This window comes from Hippocampus zosterae, chromosome 15, assembly GCF_025434085.1.
Source record: "Hippocampus zosterae strain Florida chromosome 15, ASM2543408v3, whole genome shotgun sequence".
NCBI classification, from domain to species: domain Eukaryota; kingdom Metazoa; phylum Chordata; class Actinopteri; order Syngnathiformes; family Syngnathidae; genus Hippocampus; species Hippocampus zosterae.
The window spans coordinates 7,485,001-7,502,601 of NC_067465.1; the positions used below are offsets into that span (position 1 = coordinate 7,485,001).

The 17,601-nt window shown below is 42.5% G+C and overlaps 2 protein-coding genes across 7 annotated transcripts in view; both read right to left on the reverse strand.

Moving 5' to 3' along the window:
* The window catches only part of nectin4b (nectin cell adhesion molecule 4b), a 12,109-nt gene extending 3,332 nt beyond the window's left edge, over positions 1 to 8,777 (reverse strand). The window contains exons 1-7 of one of the 5 annotated variants that reach the window (XM_052088015.1): positions 8,550 to 8,777; positions 8,414 to 8,469; positions 6,740 to 6,940; positions 6,049 to 6,216; positions 2,334 to 2,612; positions 1,345 to 1,462; positions 470 to 621 (exon numbers count right to left, since the gene is read on the reverse strand). In XM_052088015.1, the coding sequence (XP_051943975.1) occupies positions 470 to 621; positions 1,345 to 1,462; positions 2,334 to 2,612; positions 6,049 to 6,216; positions 6,740 to 6,940; positions 8,414 to 8,469; positions 8,550 to 8,551 (976 nt within the window). In that variant the 5' untranslated portion in view covers positions 8,552 to 8,777. Of the gene's footprint in view, positions 1 to 469; positions 622 to 1,344; positions 1,463 to 2,333; positions 2,613 to 6,048; positions 6,217 to 6,739; positions 6,941 to 8,413 lie in introns of all 5 variants that reach the window. The other 4 variants (XM_052088018.1, XM_052088017.1, XM_052088019.1 and 1 more) reach the window with 4 other exon arrangements.
* Positions 8,778 to 10,048: 1,271 nt separating this feature from the next.
* vangl2 (VANGL planar cell polarity protein 2) lies at positions 10,049 to 16,203 on the reverse strand. Of its 2 annotated transcripts, XR_007966971.1 has the most exons (8): positions 15,823 to 16,031; positions 15,067 to 15,190; positions 14,355 to 14,962; positions 13,988 to 14,121; positions 13,342 to 13,477; positions 12,803 to 13,052; positions 11,618 to 12,354; positions 10,049 to 11,581 (listed from the first exon to the last, which is right to left on the reverse strand). XR_007966971.1 is itself a non-coding variant. In XM_052087167.1 (7 exons), exons 1-7 carry the CDS (start codon positions 15,891 to 15,893, stop codon positions 12,094 to 12,096), a joined length of 1,584 nt encoding a protein of 527 aa, XP_051943127.1. In that variant the 5' UTR covers positions 15,894 to 16,203; the 3' UTR covers positions 10,049 to 12,093. The 2 variants fall into 2 exon arrangements, 1 of the variants encoding a protein (XP_051943127.1); XM_052087167.1 differs by having other exon boundaries at positions 10,049 to 12,354; positions 15,823 to 16,203.
* Positions 16,204 to 17,601: the final 1,398 nt, after the last annotated feature.

A 17,601-nucleotide genomic window follows, 5' to 3' on the forward strand; every position in this document is an offset into this window, starting at 1 on the left:
TAACATATTTCCGATTTTTTCCAGAAATATTAGGATTTTAAATCATTTGAACCAATACGTTTTGCACTGAAATAAGCAAAACAAAAATGCTAATCAATATATTTAAATAGAAATGTAATCAAAACCCCTGAATGTTTTTTCTTTTTTATGATTTCGCATTTCAAGATTGTTAATAGAAGCCCTCACGTCTGACAGCCAATGGCAGAACATTTGACAACAGTTGTGCAATATAAAAACAGGTTCAGGGACTCATAATTGAACAACAACAACAACTACAAATCAAATAAAACATTTAAAAGCATCTTTCTGAAACAACAGCATACCAAAGCCTCAGCCAAATGCTGTTAGTGAGATTCACCACAAGAGGGAGACAGAGTTGCAGCACAACAATTAGCAGCAGTTCGCTTCCAACAATTATTTGAAGTGCTTATCTTCATTAAATTAGGGGGGGGGGAGCAAAAACACTCACCAGTCACAGTCATCAAGTAGTCGGCTTTGGCAACGCCCACACCGTTGCTGACGACACACTGGTACAGGCCACCGTCGTCCAGACGCAAGGCTCGACCGAATGTCACACGTCCTCCCGACGCCGCGACTCCATCCGGCAGAGCCATGCCCTTCCTGCGCACGCCATAGAAGTCAGTCGGCATGTACCTGTATTCCTCCTACCTACTGTGTCGATGGTTTCCGTGAAAAGCATCGCCATCCTGTATGGTCATGACAGTGTCATTATTCGTCCAGCTATTCTGCTTCTCCTCAATGCCGTCACTCCCAACTCTGATATTATTATTATTTCAGCAACACAATCTCATTTTGGGGAGGTTTATATTCCTTTGTTGTATGGCTCGAGTGAAACCGCAAAAGTGCCAATTCCCTGTAAATGTCTACTTAGTCTGATGAAAGGATCCACAATGGAAACGGTTGGATCGGGTTGCCCCGAGTTTCACCACGAATATCACTTAATAGTCCCCTTTCCTCTCTGCCAACATCCCCACCCAAGCCCAAAATGGAGGTGGCTCACATTTCATGTGGCTAAATTCCCACCTAACCTGCTGAGAGACAGGTGGAGGAAAGGCTTCGGTTCATGGATACCATTTTTGCAACACACAATGTTGCTGAGTCCCTGCTGCTTTTTTTGTGAACGTGTCGTTTTAGCATGTTGACCGTGCTCGTTAAAGAGCAACGCAATGATTAAGTGCTTTGCACTTATCTACTGCTTGTGAGGAAAAAAAAAAGGCCCTCCTATCTTTTTCTAACTGCCGTTGCGTGTTATCCGAGGATGATGACACATTCCTATTAACTGTGGGTTACTACGGCGTGAGAGTGTATGCATGCGTATCCTACCATGTCCAGGTGATGTTTTCAGGTACGGGAAACCCGGTGAAGTCACAAGTGAGCGCCGCCTCCTCCAGACCTACAAACCAGTCGTCTGTCCTGACGGAGATGGTTGCATCCGGGGGATCTGACATGCACACACACACACACACACACGCCAAAACAATATAAGCCAGCACGACAACACTAACTGCTAACAAATGCACAAAAAACACAGTATGCTGTTAAATGTGGACTTTAAAAAAAGATTTAAAAAGGGATATGCTCCAGACGAACCCACAATTGATGAAAATCTGTCATATACAGATTATCACCTTATCATTTTTAGGACACATTGTAATAAAACGGTGCATCCAATAGGAGAGAGGTTGGCGGAGTGATTTCAGAGTGCTAACAACAATAAAGCATCGATAGTACTTCTGGAAGGCTGCTCAGCAACCACTTCCCAATCTGGGCAAGCTTGCACGAAAGCGTAGCCAGTCGGGGGAATTCTTTTAACAGGTAGAGTCACCCACGCGTAGCTGACCTAATGTCGTTCAGACAGCAAAACAGAATGGAATCCAAAGGATTTTCAAACTGTTATTTTTTTTCTAAATTTATTGTAATGAGCAGAATAATGCAAACTCGAGTTTATCCGTAGTGTGAGTGTGGCACAACTACCCACACCTGACTTTCGACCTTCTTCTTTCGACAGCAATGGGGATGAGCCGCAAAAAAATTTTGTCCTCGAACTCCGCCTAGCAACAAGTAATCGCACAACAATGCTTAGAGAACTCATAGCCTTCCAGTCGGTTCGCCATTTTTGAAAACATTTATAAAGAATCACTCGCTTGTAATAAATGCAGTACAAGAGTTCCCTGAAGCTCTATGAAGTCTATTAATGCCTTTAGACGGCATTGGGTAACAAGCACGGATTGCTCCCTATGCTGCTCAAAGCCACAAGGGGGCGTATTTATTTGGGATTGCTACGATGTATTAGGCACCGCAGATATACTTACAGTGCACCACCAGCTTATTCGTGATCCTCCGTGGGTGCTCCAGGCCAGGGTGGCGCACCAGACAGTCCAAGTTCTTGCCATTCATGCTACGCAGCGGGTGCAGCGAGTAATAGCTGGAGACAGAACCTCCCTCGTTGGTGCGGTTGTGGGTCTGGCCGGGCACTGGGGTGTCCCAGGAGAGCGTGGGCAGCGGGCGGCCCACGGCGCGACATGAAGCGGCCACACGGAACGACTGGCCCTCCACCAACACCAACGGTTCCAGCGAGGCGATGGGAAGCACTGGATGGAAAGAAACGTTGTGGTTCCAAAAGTGAAGTGGCTTCAGATAATGTGCGTGGTTTGCCATGTGCTTTGGTGAATGTATTGTTTACGCAAATGAGGAAATCGGAATGAGTTTGTGAATATTTCATGAACTACTGAGATAAAAATAAAAATTCAATTTAATTTTAAAAAAGAACAAAGAAAATGCCACATTTTTACAATACAATATGAATTATATATATATATTAGAGCTGTCAATCGATTAAAATATTTAATCTAATTAAAAATGCAATTGTCATAATTAACTCAAATGAACTAAAAAAATAATCGTGATTACGCAGACATTTTCTATTGTTTATGAATTTCCTTTTACATTTTTTGTCCTATTTTTCCCCATTTTGATGGGGAAATCAACTTGGAATCATGAATCAGTTTTCTATGTGCCAAATGCAAATATTTACTGAAATAATTTCAATTTTACATGAACATTTTTCACTTGGAGCAGTTGTTCACACATAATCTCTCACACAATATTACTGTCCATCAACAACAGTGAAAAAAAATATTTTGTCACACAACAGCTGCTTTAACAGCTTTTTTAATGAAATCAAAACAGAGCAATATAACATTATAAAGTGCACATCTAAGGTAAACTAGTACTCACCCTATAGTGGATTTAAACCATGGTTGCATACTTCGTTTTTCTCAAGTTTGCTTTGAACACAGCATGTATGTTTGTTGGAGAATAACGAGACCCCGGACACCAGTGTTCGTTATGTGCCGCTGTATTCAAAACTGCCGGCCGTACAAACAAGCGTACAAATGTAAATATTTGGAGGCCTGTGTGTGTTGATTTGTAAGGCACTTATGGGCGCAATAGGAACTCAGATGGCATGACAGCTTTTTTATTTATCAACTTGTAGGCCATTGCTGAGTTTAATACAGCCGATAGTTGAGCTGCTATTGCAACATCATGTTTCTGCTATAATTGAAACAACTAATTGTCCCGGGCTATAAGTGGCTGTAATTACTTGGGTCACGAGGGAGCTGAGTCTATATTTTGCTGTGTTTGTTGTTTTGTTTCCCCTGTCAAGGCAGCAACGACATGAACAACAAATTAATCTGTCATTGAGTGTCAGACAAGTTTTCATTGTGCTTTAACAAAATGCATGTTAAACATACGTGTTGGATGCATGATGATAATTTAACTGACATTCAGTCACAAAATTATTTACAGCAGAAGCGAAAGCAAGCTCCATTGTCTCTAAAAAGTCAACACGTGCCTTTTTAAATGCCAGATTTTTGTGATATTTAAAACAAATGGGCCCAAGAAAAATATTCTTTAAACTTACCACAACGTCTCAATTGTTGGTGGGAATGGGGAGAATAAATAAATACGCAAGTAGAAAACTGGTCAGGGAATCTGCATTGAAGCTGGCAGCAACATAGAAGGACTTGCAGGAATTTCTGGCAAGTACATGTGACATCAATCCCAAATGCTCTACAATTTTTCTGGGCTATGCGGGAGGCTGGCAAGACAGTAACAAGCGGGAAAACGTGTTATGGTGCAATGAAACCACGGTTCACAGTTTTGGCCACAATTCCAAAAGGCAGTTTGGCAGAAATTACGCCACCCATCACCGAAAAAGAAGAGCACGCCTACAGTGAAACAATGTAGTGACCGCATCGTGCGTTGGGTCTGTTTTATTTCCACCAACTTGCATCATTAGTCAAGGTGGAGGTTAATTAGAAGCAATTGCAAATTGCAGTGATTATTAATATGGGTGCTCTTCATGCGAAAAGGTGAGCATTTTCCGTTGTCGTTCCTGAGACGCCCATGTTTTGCGTGTTTTAGGAGACAACGAGCCAGTCGCTACGGATTGTTTTTAGCGGTGCTATAATGCAGGGGTCCCCAACCTTTTTTTGCCACACAGAGCGGTATAAATCAGACAATATTTTCAGGCACCGGCCACTTAAGGTGTGACGGATAAATACAACAAAATAAACTGATATGACCTGCATGAAAGCTACGGTATTTTCGAAAGATCATGACACGAGGAATGTCCTTTCTGGGCGCAACACTCTGGTGGCTAAACGTGCCTTCAAAATAAGTTATACCGCAAATACAAAGTGAATGAAAACTATGACTCACCATCGCCGAATGTTATGCAGAGTGGGCTTGGCATGTGGGAATCTCCCGTTGTTATATATCCATATTTTAAGTAGGACTCCTGATACTGTCTATTAAATGTAAGCTTGTTTTTTTAAGGTCGCAGGCTCCTCTTCTGTCTCCTGACTTAGCCCCTTCCCAAAGACGTTTGTTTTTTACTCAATTTACAAGCTCCTAGGTTTGATTTTAGTGGTAACCCGTCACGTGACCGAAAATTGCATCAAGAGTGACATATTGTAGACGGATGTTACAAAAGATCCGGTAATTTTTCAAAATAAAATATATCAGAGTCCGAAAAAATGAAACGAAAGTAATTTATTTATTCTTTCCGTGACCTCCGCTATATAAATGAACGTCGTTGTTCAATTTGGACCATATTATTTACTTTGCTCAGCCACTGTAAATGGAAGAGGAGGAGGAATAAGGCTCAGAAGAACTCACACAAATGCTGCAAAATACTTCTCTTACTGACAGCGAGGGTCATTTTTCTTTTCAAATTTTGATCAATGAAGAATAAAAATCTCATCCAGAGCAAAAAGGGTGCACCACTAAGTGTCTATCTGTGCACGTCTGCACAATGACAGGAGGAAGCAAAAGGTCACCCGGTCAGATTGGCATTACTTTCGACAAACACATTTTTGTGTCCTGACTCTCCAGTACTGACCGGTTCGACGTGACGATGATTCACACACAAATCACAAAACTATGTGCATCAAACAGGAAGTGAGCAAGAACAACAACTCAAGCCCATCGTGCTTGGCGCGGACAGAAAATGGCGCTCAAGACAGCAGAACCCGATTCAACAGAAACTCAACACAAAAAGTGACATCACATGGCACCGCCATTTTAATTGGATCATTTTAATAATGATTTATTTTAATTTTATTGGAAATTGCATTTTTCATTTGTTATTTTTTGTATGATTTCGGTTTTATAATACTGTATTTTTAAATAATGTATTCTATTTTTTTATTGGATTCTAATTATTTTAGAGCATATTTTGGTATTTTTATTGTCTTTCCAGTTTTTTAATGCTTTGATTTTATGATTTAAATTCAATCTAATCATACATAATTATTCTACATTTATTTTGGTTACATTTGAGTTGAAAACTGGTCTTGCTGTATTTCACATGCTCTCTGGCTGCTTGCTTGTATTTCTTTTTTCTACCGCAACCCATTTAGGCGGCAGATCAAGTGGGCCTGAATAGTCAGCAACCATTTGTAAAGCCCGCAGCTTTACAAATGGTTGTAGCAAAAAAAAAAAATCAAATTAAAAACGTACCCCACACGGTGAGCTTGATACGCCTCTCGAAGTTTCCGTTGGGGAATGTGGAAATGTGGCAGGTGTACGTGCCATCGTCAGTCTCTTCCGTGTTGGGGATGAGTAGTGCCGAGTTAGAGGTGGGGTTGTTGCTCTCGAACCTCATGCGACTTGCATAACGTCCAAATTCTGACGGGGAGGAAGGAACATTTTTTTAATCATTGTAATCCATACAGTAAATCAATCTACCCAATACAGTTTCAGTGAGCAACATGAAATTCGGTAGGCATGTATATTAGAGTAAACCCACAAAAAAAGCATCAAGACGCCATGCCTGCAATCTCAAAGGAAGTTGGCCATTTTGTTTTGAAGCAGCCATTTTAGAATCGTTTGGGGGAAATTTTACATTTAGGGCAAACTCAGATCATTTTTTTTCAAATTTCAATTGTTCAATTCAGCCTTCAAAAGTAGGTTCACTTTGCAACATGAACTTTAACTGCTACATCTATCATTAGTAGACTCTCAAAAAAAGTCTCCATGAGCTGTCCGTGAAAGAGATAAAGGAAACCTAATATTCTGGCTTCAAGCAGCCTTTCTAGGATCATTTTGGTGCAAATTTACGCCATGGCGGCAACGTTTTGGTGACTGACTGCAAAACCGTAAAAACACAAAAACGAGTCAGCCGTAACGCTGAAGAGTTTGCTTTACCTACCCGTGTATCCATCTGAGAAATGGGCAGTGATGATCTGGTCCTTGGTGCCGTCGCGCAGCTCCTTGTACCAGGTCACCTGCACCACCCTCTCGCCCACGCTGCACTGGTAGTGACACGGCAGCCGGGTGATACTTTCGGCCAGCGAGCGTTGCGATGTGACAGCCCGGAGTGGCTCAATAAAGACGCCCTGTGTGCATGCCGCTGGTGCAGAAATGAAAAATATCAATAAAAGTCTTACAGTGGTATTCTACGGTGCAGATTGTAGTTAAAAAAAAGGAGGGGAGTGGTTTCACTTTTTTAATTGTATTGTTCATTGTGGTTAGTGTGTCTTTTGACTGATGAAATGCACACGCGAACAGATAATGACATGTGGTGAAGCAGGATGTGGCTCACTGCCCAAGTTTATTCCAATATGCTCTATTCCGAAATTTGTATGTTTGTCAATACAAGGCAGCAGCCCAACTAAAAATTCAACAATTACATTTTCCAGTGTTTGTTACAGTAATTGCATAATACCAGCATTAAAAAAAGTTTTTTGTGTCTGTTTGTATGGGTTACTGTGTCGATGCGTTGATAACCATACGCATTCGGGTGCCCATGTTACATTCTGCTGCGCCTGTCTTATCAGGCGAGGAAGAAAAGAAAGAGGGAAACCAGCAGAACAGAATGTGGCCGTATGACATTCTTTTTGACTTGTTGCCCAACTCGGGTCACCCCGTTTGTTACCTCCACCAAGGAATTGAGACATGAGACAGTGTTGACGTGGGTTTTATTTACTTATTACTTCCTGTCTTCCTCTTTAGATTATTGTGATGCGGCATTATAATGGATAGACACTGCTTTGACGATAGGAGTTCAGAACATTCTTAGAGCAAGTGAAGCTTCCCGACAACCTTAGTGAAACACCATCCTTAATAATGACAACTCCATTCATACACAATCACTTGACACTTGTCAGAATTATTCTACATGTAACAATACATCAAATTCAGATCTGACCCAGATTGCACATTTGGCAGTCATGTAACCGCAACAAATTCCGTCAATTTCAGTCAAACCGTGATTTAAAAAAAATTAAGATGGTTATACAAATGCTCGTTAGAATGCCAAATTCTGAAAACAATAATGATCTTCGTGAGGCCAGGTTGTGTTAAGAGAACTGGAAAAGCCTGTGTGGTCACAAAGCTATGGTGCATTCAAGCAAGCTCGTATTTGTCTGAGCTATTGTCATCTAATCTTTTTTTTTTTTTCCCACGCGGAGCTTCTGTTTGACCCTTATCAGTACGGTAATCATTAATCGGCAGCCTTATCAATCAGTAACCACTTTGGTTAAAAAAATGGGGGGAAAAAGAAAGCCCCATTTCAAAGTACATATGTTTGACTTGTCCGTGTTTGTGTCCCACGCCTCTGTGTGTCTACAGCTGTGTCACTATAAAGCCAAATGTTTGCATTGGCGCCCATTTCCTCAATATTCCTAATCGATACCTGCTACATTTGTTACAACAGTTCATAAGCACCGCCGGTACTACAATCTTTTATAAGACTATCCTTAATACCCCCCGCGCCCCAAAAAGGTTAGAAGAACAAAAGTAACGTTAATCAGTGTAATAGGACTATGTCTTTTTCTAAAGTACTAACAGACTGTCAAGTATTTGAAGGCAACACGCTACTCACCGAAGAGGAAGACAATCAGCGGTGAAAAGTTTCCAATTCGCTGAGCAATGTCCATCCTGCTTAACCAAATGAAGCCCCTTTATTCCAGATTCTTAAAAAAACATATCTGGTGATTGCTAAATAATCATAGACTGACATTTACTTGATGCACGCGCCTGCAGGTAAATCGCGTCTTCCACGCAAGAAAAACAAAATCTATTACTTTTATCAAAAGTACTCTTGCAATTGTTAACTAGAAAGTAATGCAAATTTTAAATTATTTGACAAAGGCACTAAATAAAGCTTGCTGGCACACAGATGTCTTGCGCAAGTGCGTCGCTCGGTCCCACTGCACTTGCTGCTCGTGAGTGGCGGTTAGGCCACGCCCACTCGCAACTTGTGTCGACAAAGTAGGACACCCTCCCACTCGTGTGTTTATATCGCTAATCGTAATAAACAAACCAACACGTTACTATTCTATACTATCTCCAGTACCGCCAACAACAACACTGCTACCTCATTCTTATTTTTACTCATTCCAACTGGTAGAGTAAATTCCTTGTGTGTTTTACATACTTGGCCAATAAATCTGATACTGATTAATACAGTACACACTGGTTCCCTATTGGCAGTGTACAGATAAAATCCATCTGAAATGCAAGAAAAAGCTCAAGAATACTTCATATACATGTATACAGGCCGTTTATCACTAGTTGGAGTACTGCTCTTTCTACATGAGTAGTATTTCAGCTTACTGTGAAGTCTACACACGCTTATACTACTTGTTAAGAGCCAGAGATGCATACAGTAAATGTGTGTGTTTGTGTGCGTGCGCACGTGTGTAGGGCGAGTCAGCTCACAAGCAGCTGAAAAAGCAACAACAGGTCGGGTTATTCTGGAAAGACGAAATGAAGGCAATAATGACTCGACTTCACTCGAGTCGTTAAGACATCCTCCAGTTGCGCACTCGTTTAGACATTTACATAAAGTACCCACCATAAGAGAATAGAACTAAAATGAGTAAAACTACTCACCCCTTTGAAGAATCTAGATAGCGAAAGTGAAGGCGTGGGCAGAGTGATATTGTCTCCAAGTGGCATTTTCTATTGGTATTGATTGGCTTAAGTGTCAGAAAAAAACAATGTTAAGCAGTGACAAATACAAGTAAAATAGAGTATAACCACTCACCACTTTCAAGACATACACTAAACACACATTTATATACTGTATGTATGCTGTAAATTTCCTTTTACGATTAAGACGATTTTTTAATAGGTTTAAAAAAAGTTGTTTTCAAAGAAAATGTGGTATTTAATTGATAAAATATGTATTTTTCCATGTATTTATCTATGAAAAAGTTTTAAGAGGACAAGTTGTTTTTTTATAGTTGAAAGTAATTTTTGGAGGGAAAAAAAGTCCCTCGGAGAAAAAAATGCAATACTAAAGTCAATCCTAAACAATCTGGGATTTTTATAGATTGTTTTTTTTAAGAGAAAAAGTTGCTGTTGAAAAAGCTTAAAAATGTCCCCCAAAATGCAGACTTAAAAAAAAAAATACTCATAAGAGGTCTTCTTTTAAAAACAGATAACGACCCAATTTTGGAAGCAGGTCTCATCACGATATCTAATAGAGCTCCCAGTCATGAGGCTAGGCAAATTTATGTACGGAATAAGAGGGTTTAATGTTGAAAAATACTAACAACACGCTATACAATGCTAACAAGTTATCAAAAAACAAAACAGGAAATACAAAGACCCCCCCAAAAATCTACATTAATTGTGTTGTTTTTTTACAGGCCACTTGTAAAAACATTCAGGAAAAAATTGCACCATAACTTAGGCACCTTACAAAAAGTTATTAAAAAAAGTCTTGGAGCCCTAAAGAACTCTGGTGAGGAGTTCCTTCCATTTGAATGTTTTTGTTCGAAATGTGCCAGACACGCTTGCACATTGGACCACTTAAGGCAGTTCGTGGTTTGCTGATATGCAAATGTCTGAAAAAACACAAGGTATTAACATGGGGGATGAGACTGTAATAGGTTTGTCCCGTCCACACAAAAAAAAAAAACTGCAATTTTTAAAGACAAATAAATTAGCTTAACAGAATTGTGTCAGTTGACAAGGAAATGCACTTAGTAACTAAATGTTATGCTGTCAGCTGTTGTTAAAGCTACTGTATACAGACTTTAGGCAAAAGAACAATATTGCTTTTTTAAAAAAGTGTTAATGGTGTTGTTTTTGTGTGATAAGAGGAAAACATCAATGCTAACCGCAAACATGAACAAACAAGAGTGTGAATCGAGTCTTCTCATATTTCCGAAAAGTGACATTTGAGCACACAAGTTGCTACATTCTGTAGTGAGTACCGAAGATCAGGGATGCACTGGAAGAAAATAATTGTACTATGAGAATCAAGCTAAATGCCCACCTCCGAAAAACAGTAGTACCAAAAACAAAAACAAAAAAAAAACAAGTTGCAACCCTTTGAAGGCAGCCATATTTTGTAATTCCATTTTTCAAAAAAGTCAGACTTTTGCAAAAATTAAGTATACATTTTCAAGAATGATGTTATATTTTTAGACGATTGCATTTTTCCAGAGTCGTCACATTTTTCAATCATTTGACTTTGAGTTCATAGTTTTGCAAGAACAATGTTGGATTTTTCTTCAAGAACCAAGTATACTTTTTAATGTCTGGATTTCAAGAACAGTTATATTTCTCAAGATCAATCATTATTTTGAAGTGATTTTTTAATAAAGAGTTTTTTTTTCAATAACTCACTTTCTTGTCAAAAATAGTTGCATTTTTTCGTTTTCAAGAATGTGAATTTCTTAATTGAGAGAAAAATAACTAAGTAAAACATGAAAATAAAATTGTTGCCCCCCCTCCGCCCCCCAAGAATGAATTCAATTTCAGGTGAGAGAAGTAATTTTATAGAACAGGAAAAATATATATTTTTTGGTTGCAAGAACTGTTATTTTTAGAAAAAAAATCAAGTTGGTCATTTGACGAGGGTTATTAATCAAGGCGACAGTTTTTTTGCCCTAAAATACAACTTTAGTCTTATATTAGTCAAATATTTTTGGGGGGGTGGTGGGGGTTTTGACGAATGCACCCCCCCAAATTACTTGCCTCCATAAAAATGTAACTTCATTCTCTTAAGCTTCTGATTTAAAAAATATATAAAAATCTTTTAGTATAAGTATCATTTTGTTAGCCTAATAACATAATTGGCAAAGTCATTTTTAATTTACTTTCAAAATATCAATAAAAACTAACATGGCTGCTAAAAAAAAAAGTTTTTTCTTTGCGTCGTCTTGTTTGGTGAATTAGTTTTTCTCATTTTTTAAAAATGACTAATGCTAGGAGATTTAGGTAAACAATTTTTTTTCATCAGCGTGGGCCTAAATTGTGCCCTGTATAAAAACACTTAAAAGGTGTTTGAAAACGGTAAGGAACCATCTGTGGGGGGGACAGTGGTGGCGTGTTGCAGTCACAGTTTTTGAGATGAGAGGACGCAACTTTGTCGTCATAACTGAGTTCAGTGGTTTCAACAACAACAAAAAAGGCGCCTTTGCCAAAAAAAAAAAAAATGTTTTTCTTCTTTTGAACAGTGTGTTGGAACAACAACACGGGTAAGACGAGTCAAAGGCATCAGGAGCTGATTTGAGTTTTTTTTTTTCTTTTTTTTTTTGGTGGCCTTCACACGGATGTCTCCGACTGGAGCCGCATGACAAACTTGTGGCTCTTGGGGTCCACGAATTCCTCGCTGAGGCGCAAGAAGGGCAGCGGCGTGACGGTGACCACCAGGGAGAAGTCGAGGCGGCGCACTGAGAAGACCAGGCCTTGGCGCAGGGCTGCCGTCACAGGCTCTTCGCTCACCAGCGTCCACTGGCGCCCCCTGCCGTTATGCTGCTGGTACTGCATGGTAGGGCCCGGAGTCAGGTAACGCTCCAGGAAGGCCTAACACAAGTTAGATTCATTTTTAAAAATTAATGCAGAATGGATTTTAATCCATAACTGATCATGATTGACAATTGATGTTTTTACACAATTTCTAATACATAAATATAGCAAAATAAATTTAATGACATGTTTATTTAAAAAAAAAAAAAGATAAATAATAATAATAATTATTATTATTAATAATTTATAGTGAACCTAAGGCGCATGTTTTGGAATGTGGGAGGAAATCGGAGGACCCGGAGAAAACCCACACAGGCACGGGGGAGAACATGCAAACTCCATACAGGAAGGCCGGAGCCGGAATCGAACACTGCACATCTGCACTGCGAGGCCGACGCATTCACCAGTCGACCACCCGCTTCTTCTGTTACCGTATATTTGAATTCATATTTCATCCACTATATCACGACATATCCAAAGTCTTGTTATGGTGCCTTTTTCTGACCTTGGGCGTCATGTTGTGCGTGATGCAGAACTGCAGATGCGTAAGGATGCTCTCCATGCTGTGGAAGGCCTGCTGCCGCGTGGTCCTCAGGTATTTCTGCATAGCCCGCGCCATGGGGGCGAAAATGGCCTGCGCCGCCTCGCGGGGGTCCATCACCTCGCGGGGGTGCTTGGGGGACGAGGTCAACGCCGCCTCCTCCTCATGGAGGCGTTTGATATGCGTGAAGGCCTCCTCGACTGCCACCACCAGCCTGCAACATTACACGGAATTGTAGTTTGGTTTGGTTTTGTCGTAAGTGTTAAAATTATTATAAAAAAACAAACAAACAAACAAACAAACAAACCAAAAAAAACCCAATAAAGGCTTAATCTACAGTACTTGACAAAACTTCAGAGGTTTTGTCCGCAGTACTTTAAGACTTCAGCCTTCCTCCACAATAAGTGACAAAACTTCAATTGGCAACAGTGTTGTGAACTTCAGACTTAGGCTGAGCACGTGGAAGCTGAGGCTAAGATGACTGTGCGGTTGTGTCTCTCTACCTGGCCTTGCGTTTGCGGATCCTGCGGTCCATCTCGGCCTCCTCGTAGTAAAACTCGTTGTGGGAGTTGTCTCGCCTCCTGGCGGCGGCGGCGATCATCGCGCGGGATTGGCCCGTCGAATTATTGGCAGGGTTTTCTGTGCAGGACAAGATTTGTTTTTTTCATCCATTTTTTTGTAGAATTATAAATAATATATATATAAATATTTTTGATAAATAATATAAAAAAATATAACTAAAACAAGGTTACTCAGTGGTGGGATTGAAGTTACATTTATTTCTATTACAATATGACAAATTTCAAAACTATTTAACATCACTCACTCACACCTATTTTCCGACATGTTATGGACCAAACAGGTAACTGAACCTTTGTCCGTTTTCAGCACTGTTAATTTGAAATAATGTCCTGTTTTTGAAGCTACAAATGGAAATTAAAAATATATTCAAATTTATTACATTTTAATCCAATTCATCGATTTTAAAAATAATTGTTAGCTGCAGTCACAGACTACATATAAATGGGATATATATTAACTTGTGCTGGATTTTGTCTCAAAGTCAAAGCCCGGTTTTCTATGACAGCTCTGAGCCTTTTATGCAATGGCAGCAAAAAAAAAAAAAAAAAAAGAGGCGGCAACATTTACCATCCAGCGAGTAAACTTTGAAGCCTGTCATCTTCTTGGACAGGATGGATTTGGGCAGGTTGACCAGGGCGGGATTGTAGACGGGGAAGTCATTGTAGTAGTGATCCAACACCCAAACGGCAGCCCGCTGGATACTAGAACACACGGTGAACAATTTCAATAGTTTTCTATGTCGGGCACATTCGTCACTTCTACAACGTTCATAGAAAATCATAGGGCCCCTCCCTGGTGTCACGGGTATGCTATTTGTGGAACAGGCTGGCGGGCTACTCATGTGGTCGAAAGCAATCCAGATCGCTCCCACTAATGCCCAGAAGATAATGACAAGAGGCACTATAGAAAATGGATGGCTGGATTTGACACCAACCTGAGGTGGCCCACGCTGTAGAAGCGACTGGCGCCGTCCGTGCTTCGCACCACTTTGAGGCAGAAAGCGGGCTGCAGGTGGCGCACCTCCAGCAGCACCAGCGCCAGATACTGGATGAAGAGCAGCGCATCCACCAGGGAGGCGGCGTACTCCACGATTCCCCGGTAGTCGCGCTCACGAGGCTCGAGCACGCGCACGCCGTAAAAGAGCCAGTAGGACGCCACGAAGAGGAAGACCAGCACCATGAGCAGGCAGCGGAAGACAAAGAAGCGCGGCAGGGTGGCGCGCGGCGGCCGTAGGAAGAGCGCCCACGAGGAAATGAGAAGCACCAGCAGCTTGAATGCTAGCGACACATAGAGGCCCTCGCAGGGCGTGCCGCATGGCTCCAGGGAGTCGCGCCACAGCGCCTGCGGCAGCACCAGGAAGGCCAGCGGCGTCACCAGCGCAAAGAAGCTCAGGCAGCCGCCCAGCGCGGGGCCCAGGAAGCGTTTGCACTCCAGAGGCGTCGACTCCTCCAAGTCCTTGGTGACTCGGGTCAGGTCCTCATTGGAGATACTGTGCTCTGAAGTCCCCGTGACCACAGTGGCGGTTTCCCCCCAGTTGTCGTCCTACCAGACAAGAAGAAAGTACGGTGAATGAAGTGAAATCATCAATATTTACATTTTGATTTGTAGCCAACATGAAAACCAGATGTTTGTTTGTCGTCACTGACCCGGTCGTCTCCGCGAGTGGATTCTGCATCGAGCAGTGGCTCTCCGGGCGTCTGAATCGTCACCGACTTGTCTCCGCGGCTGCTGCCATCTCTGCTTTTGGAACGATGTCGGTCCCGCCGATCTCTGCCAATAATGAATTTGTAATCGTTATAAATTCATTCATTCATTCATCTTCCGAGCCGCTTGATCCTCACTAGGGTCGCGGGGGGTGCTGGAGCCTATCCCAGCTGTCTTCGGGCAGTCGGCAGGGGACACCCTGAATTGGTTGCCAGCCAATCGCAGGGCACACAGAAACGAACAACCATTCGCACTCACACTCACACCTAGGGACAATTTAGAGTGTTCAATCAGCCTGCCACGCATGTTTTTGGAATGTGGGAGGAAACCGGAGCACCCGGAGAAAACCCACGCAGGCCCGGGGAGAACATGCAAACTCCACACAGGGAGGCCGGAGCCAGAATCGAACCCGGTACCTCTGCACTGTGAAGCCGACGTGCTAACCACTGGACTACCGGGCCGCCTCGTTATAAATTATCACCCACATATTGCGCTCAATGTATCCCACCATGTATCTTGAAAAGTAGTCACCACAAATGGTAGATAATCCCATAATGCATTGCACCAACACAGAAAAAAAAGCAAGGCATCACAACATGGGTGGGCTTTAAAAGACGGCGTTCAATATTCATCATGAAAGACGTAAGAAATTAGAACACGGACAAAAATTCATTTATGAACCGCGGAGTGGCCCTTACCTGTGCTTGCGTGAGCTTCGGGAGTGGGACGACTTGTACGAGTAACCCGAGTACTGCGATTCGTTGTCCATTTCTCGGGTGGGCGGCAAGCGGGCTTTGCGAGCTCCGCTTCCTCCTCCACCTCCTCCTCCGCCCGTGCCACACGGCTTGCCGACGCCGCCCAGCTGGCTCTTGCGCTCGGAGATGGACTTGGTGGAGAGGGCCAGCGGCAGCTTGAGCAGGTCAACCTTGCTCCTGAGGGAATCTATCTTGGAGGCCGAGGAAGGGGCCGTGGGAGAAGCCGGTGGGCGAGGGGAGCGGGTGGGGCGGGGGGAAGAGGAGAAGAGGGGCAGGAGAGGATGGTGGGTAGGAGAGTCGAGGCGGGGAGAGCGGAGGCTGCCGTGATCTGAAAGACAAACCGATAACTATCAAATCACGTGACAATAACTGCCATTTTGTCCAACAGGAATAAGCAGGATCCACAGTGAAAAGAAATCAGTTCGCGTTGGGATCATGTGGGAACGCAATCTCAGCTCCACTTGATTCAAGCAATCACTCCTCCTGCTTGCTATCCTCGCTAACCTCCACGGCCTATTTTAAAACAGTTTTTATATTTTGGGGGCACCACATTATAAGGCGCGTAAAATAGAAGCAACAATACTGGCTGCTGTTGCATTAAGCAGCCACTAGATGGAGCTACGTTATAGAGAATACAATACAATACAGCTTTATTTAGTGCTTTCACAAACGCTGCAGCTGCAACAGAATATTTAACATACTACGTCTAAGAAAACTGAATCATGATCCATATATAAGGCGCATCGGATTATAAGGCGCGAGCCCCCCCCCACCCCCCACACACACACTAGATGCAGATGGGTCAAGTCGCAACACCACGTGGCAGACAGGATAAGGAGGTGTATAATGGCAACCACGGCGACCTCTCCAAGGAAAACTGTGTCTCTCATCACCCCCTGCGTGGGAATCAAAGTGAGCCTTGTGGCACATTAACGCACTAAAATCTCCTTTTTTGGCAACGTGTGTTTGCCAAAACGCTTCTGGCGGCGGTTAGTCATCTCCCAACGCCGATGTTAGCGCAGACACAAAGGCAGCCATATTGGATTACGCCGTTTTCACACAAAAAAACTCGTTCGGCCTCTCCCCCTTCCTCCTCGCACGCTGGCTCGCATTCTCTCCGCGGCGTCGCCCGTCCCCGTGGAAACCTGGCCTCGCTGCTGCCATGGCGATGAAAGGAGGAGGGGCGGGTGGAGGAGGGGGTTTTGTAGGTTGACAGTTGCCGCAGTGACATGACCTCAAGCCGCCCTCTACTACGCTGCCCCACCACCTCACACAAAAAATAGACCAAAATAGAACGGCGGCCATGACGGATGCCAGGCTGTCATATGCAGTTTAGCGGATGAAAGGTGGGCGTGGCTCAGGGGGGCGCTTTCCAATGGCTTTCTGAGTGGAATGAAGCGCCGCCATAACACTGCAGTGGCATCATCTTACATTAACATTTACGCTGACACCCGACCACTCTTGGTTAACATCTAAGATTGCCACATGTAATACAGTGAACCCATCATTTTTTTGTTGCCAAATTCACCTGCAATTTAGAGATCATATGATTGACTGCTAGCTTAATGCTCACAAACAATGCAACACAAAAAGTGGGCTAAGAACTAGCATCGATGTTGCTGTGTTATAGCCCATGGCTATTCGAACACAAGCGGTGCAGCAACACATGTTCGTTAGACAGACATTACAACAATACTACATGCACATATTATTTATCCTTTG

What these genes read in the sequence shown, in the direction of transcription:
- vangl2 (XM_052087167.1), bottom strand. Translation starts at nt 15,893, where the DNA reads ATGGACAACGAATCGCAGTACTCGGGTTACTCGTACAAGTCGTCCCAC. An exon ending in TACAGCGTGGGCCACCTCAG is followed by an intron (nt 14,122 to 14,354) that starts GTTGGTGTCAAA and finishes CGTGTGTTCTAG; the next exon opens with TATCCAGCGGGCTGCCGTTT. An exon ending in CGCACAACATGACGCCCAAG is followed by an intron (nt 12,355 to 12,802) that starts GTCAGAAAAAGG and finishes AACTTGTGTTAG; the next exon opens with GCCTTCCTGGAGCGTTACCT.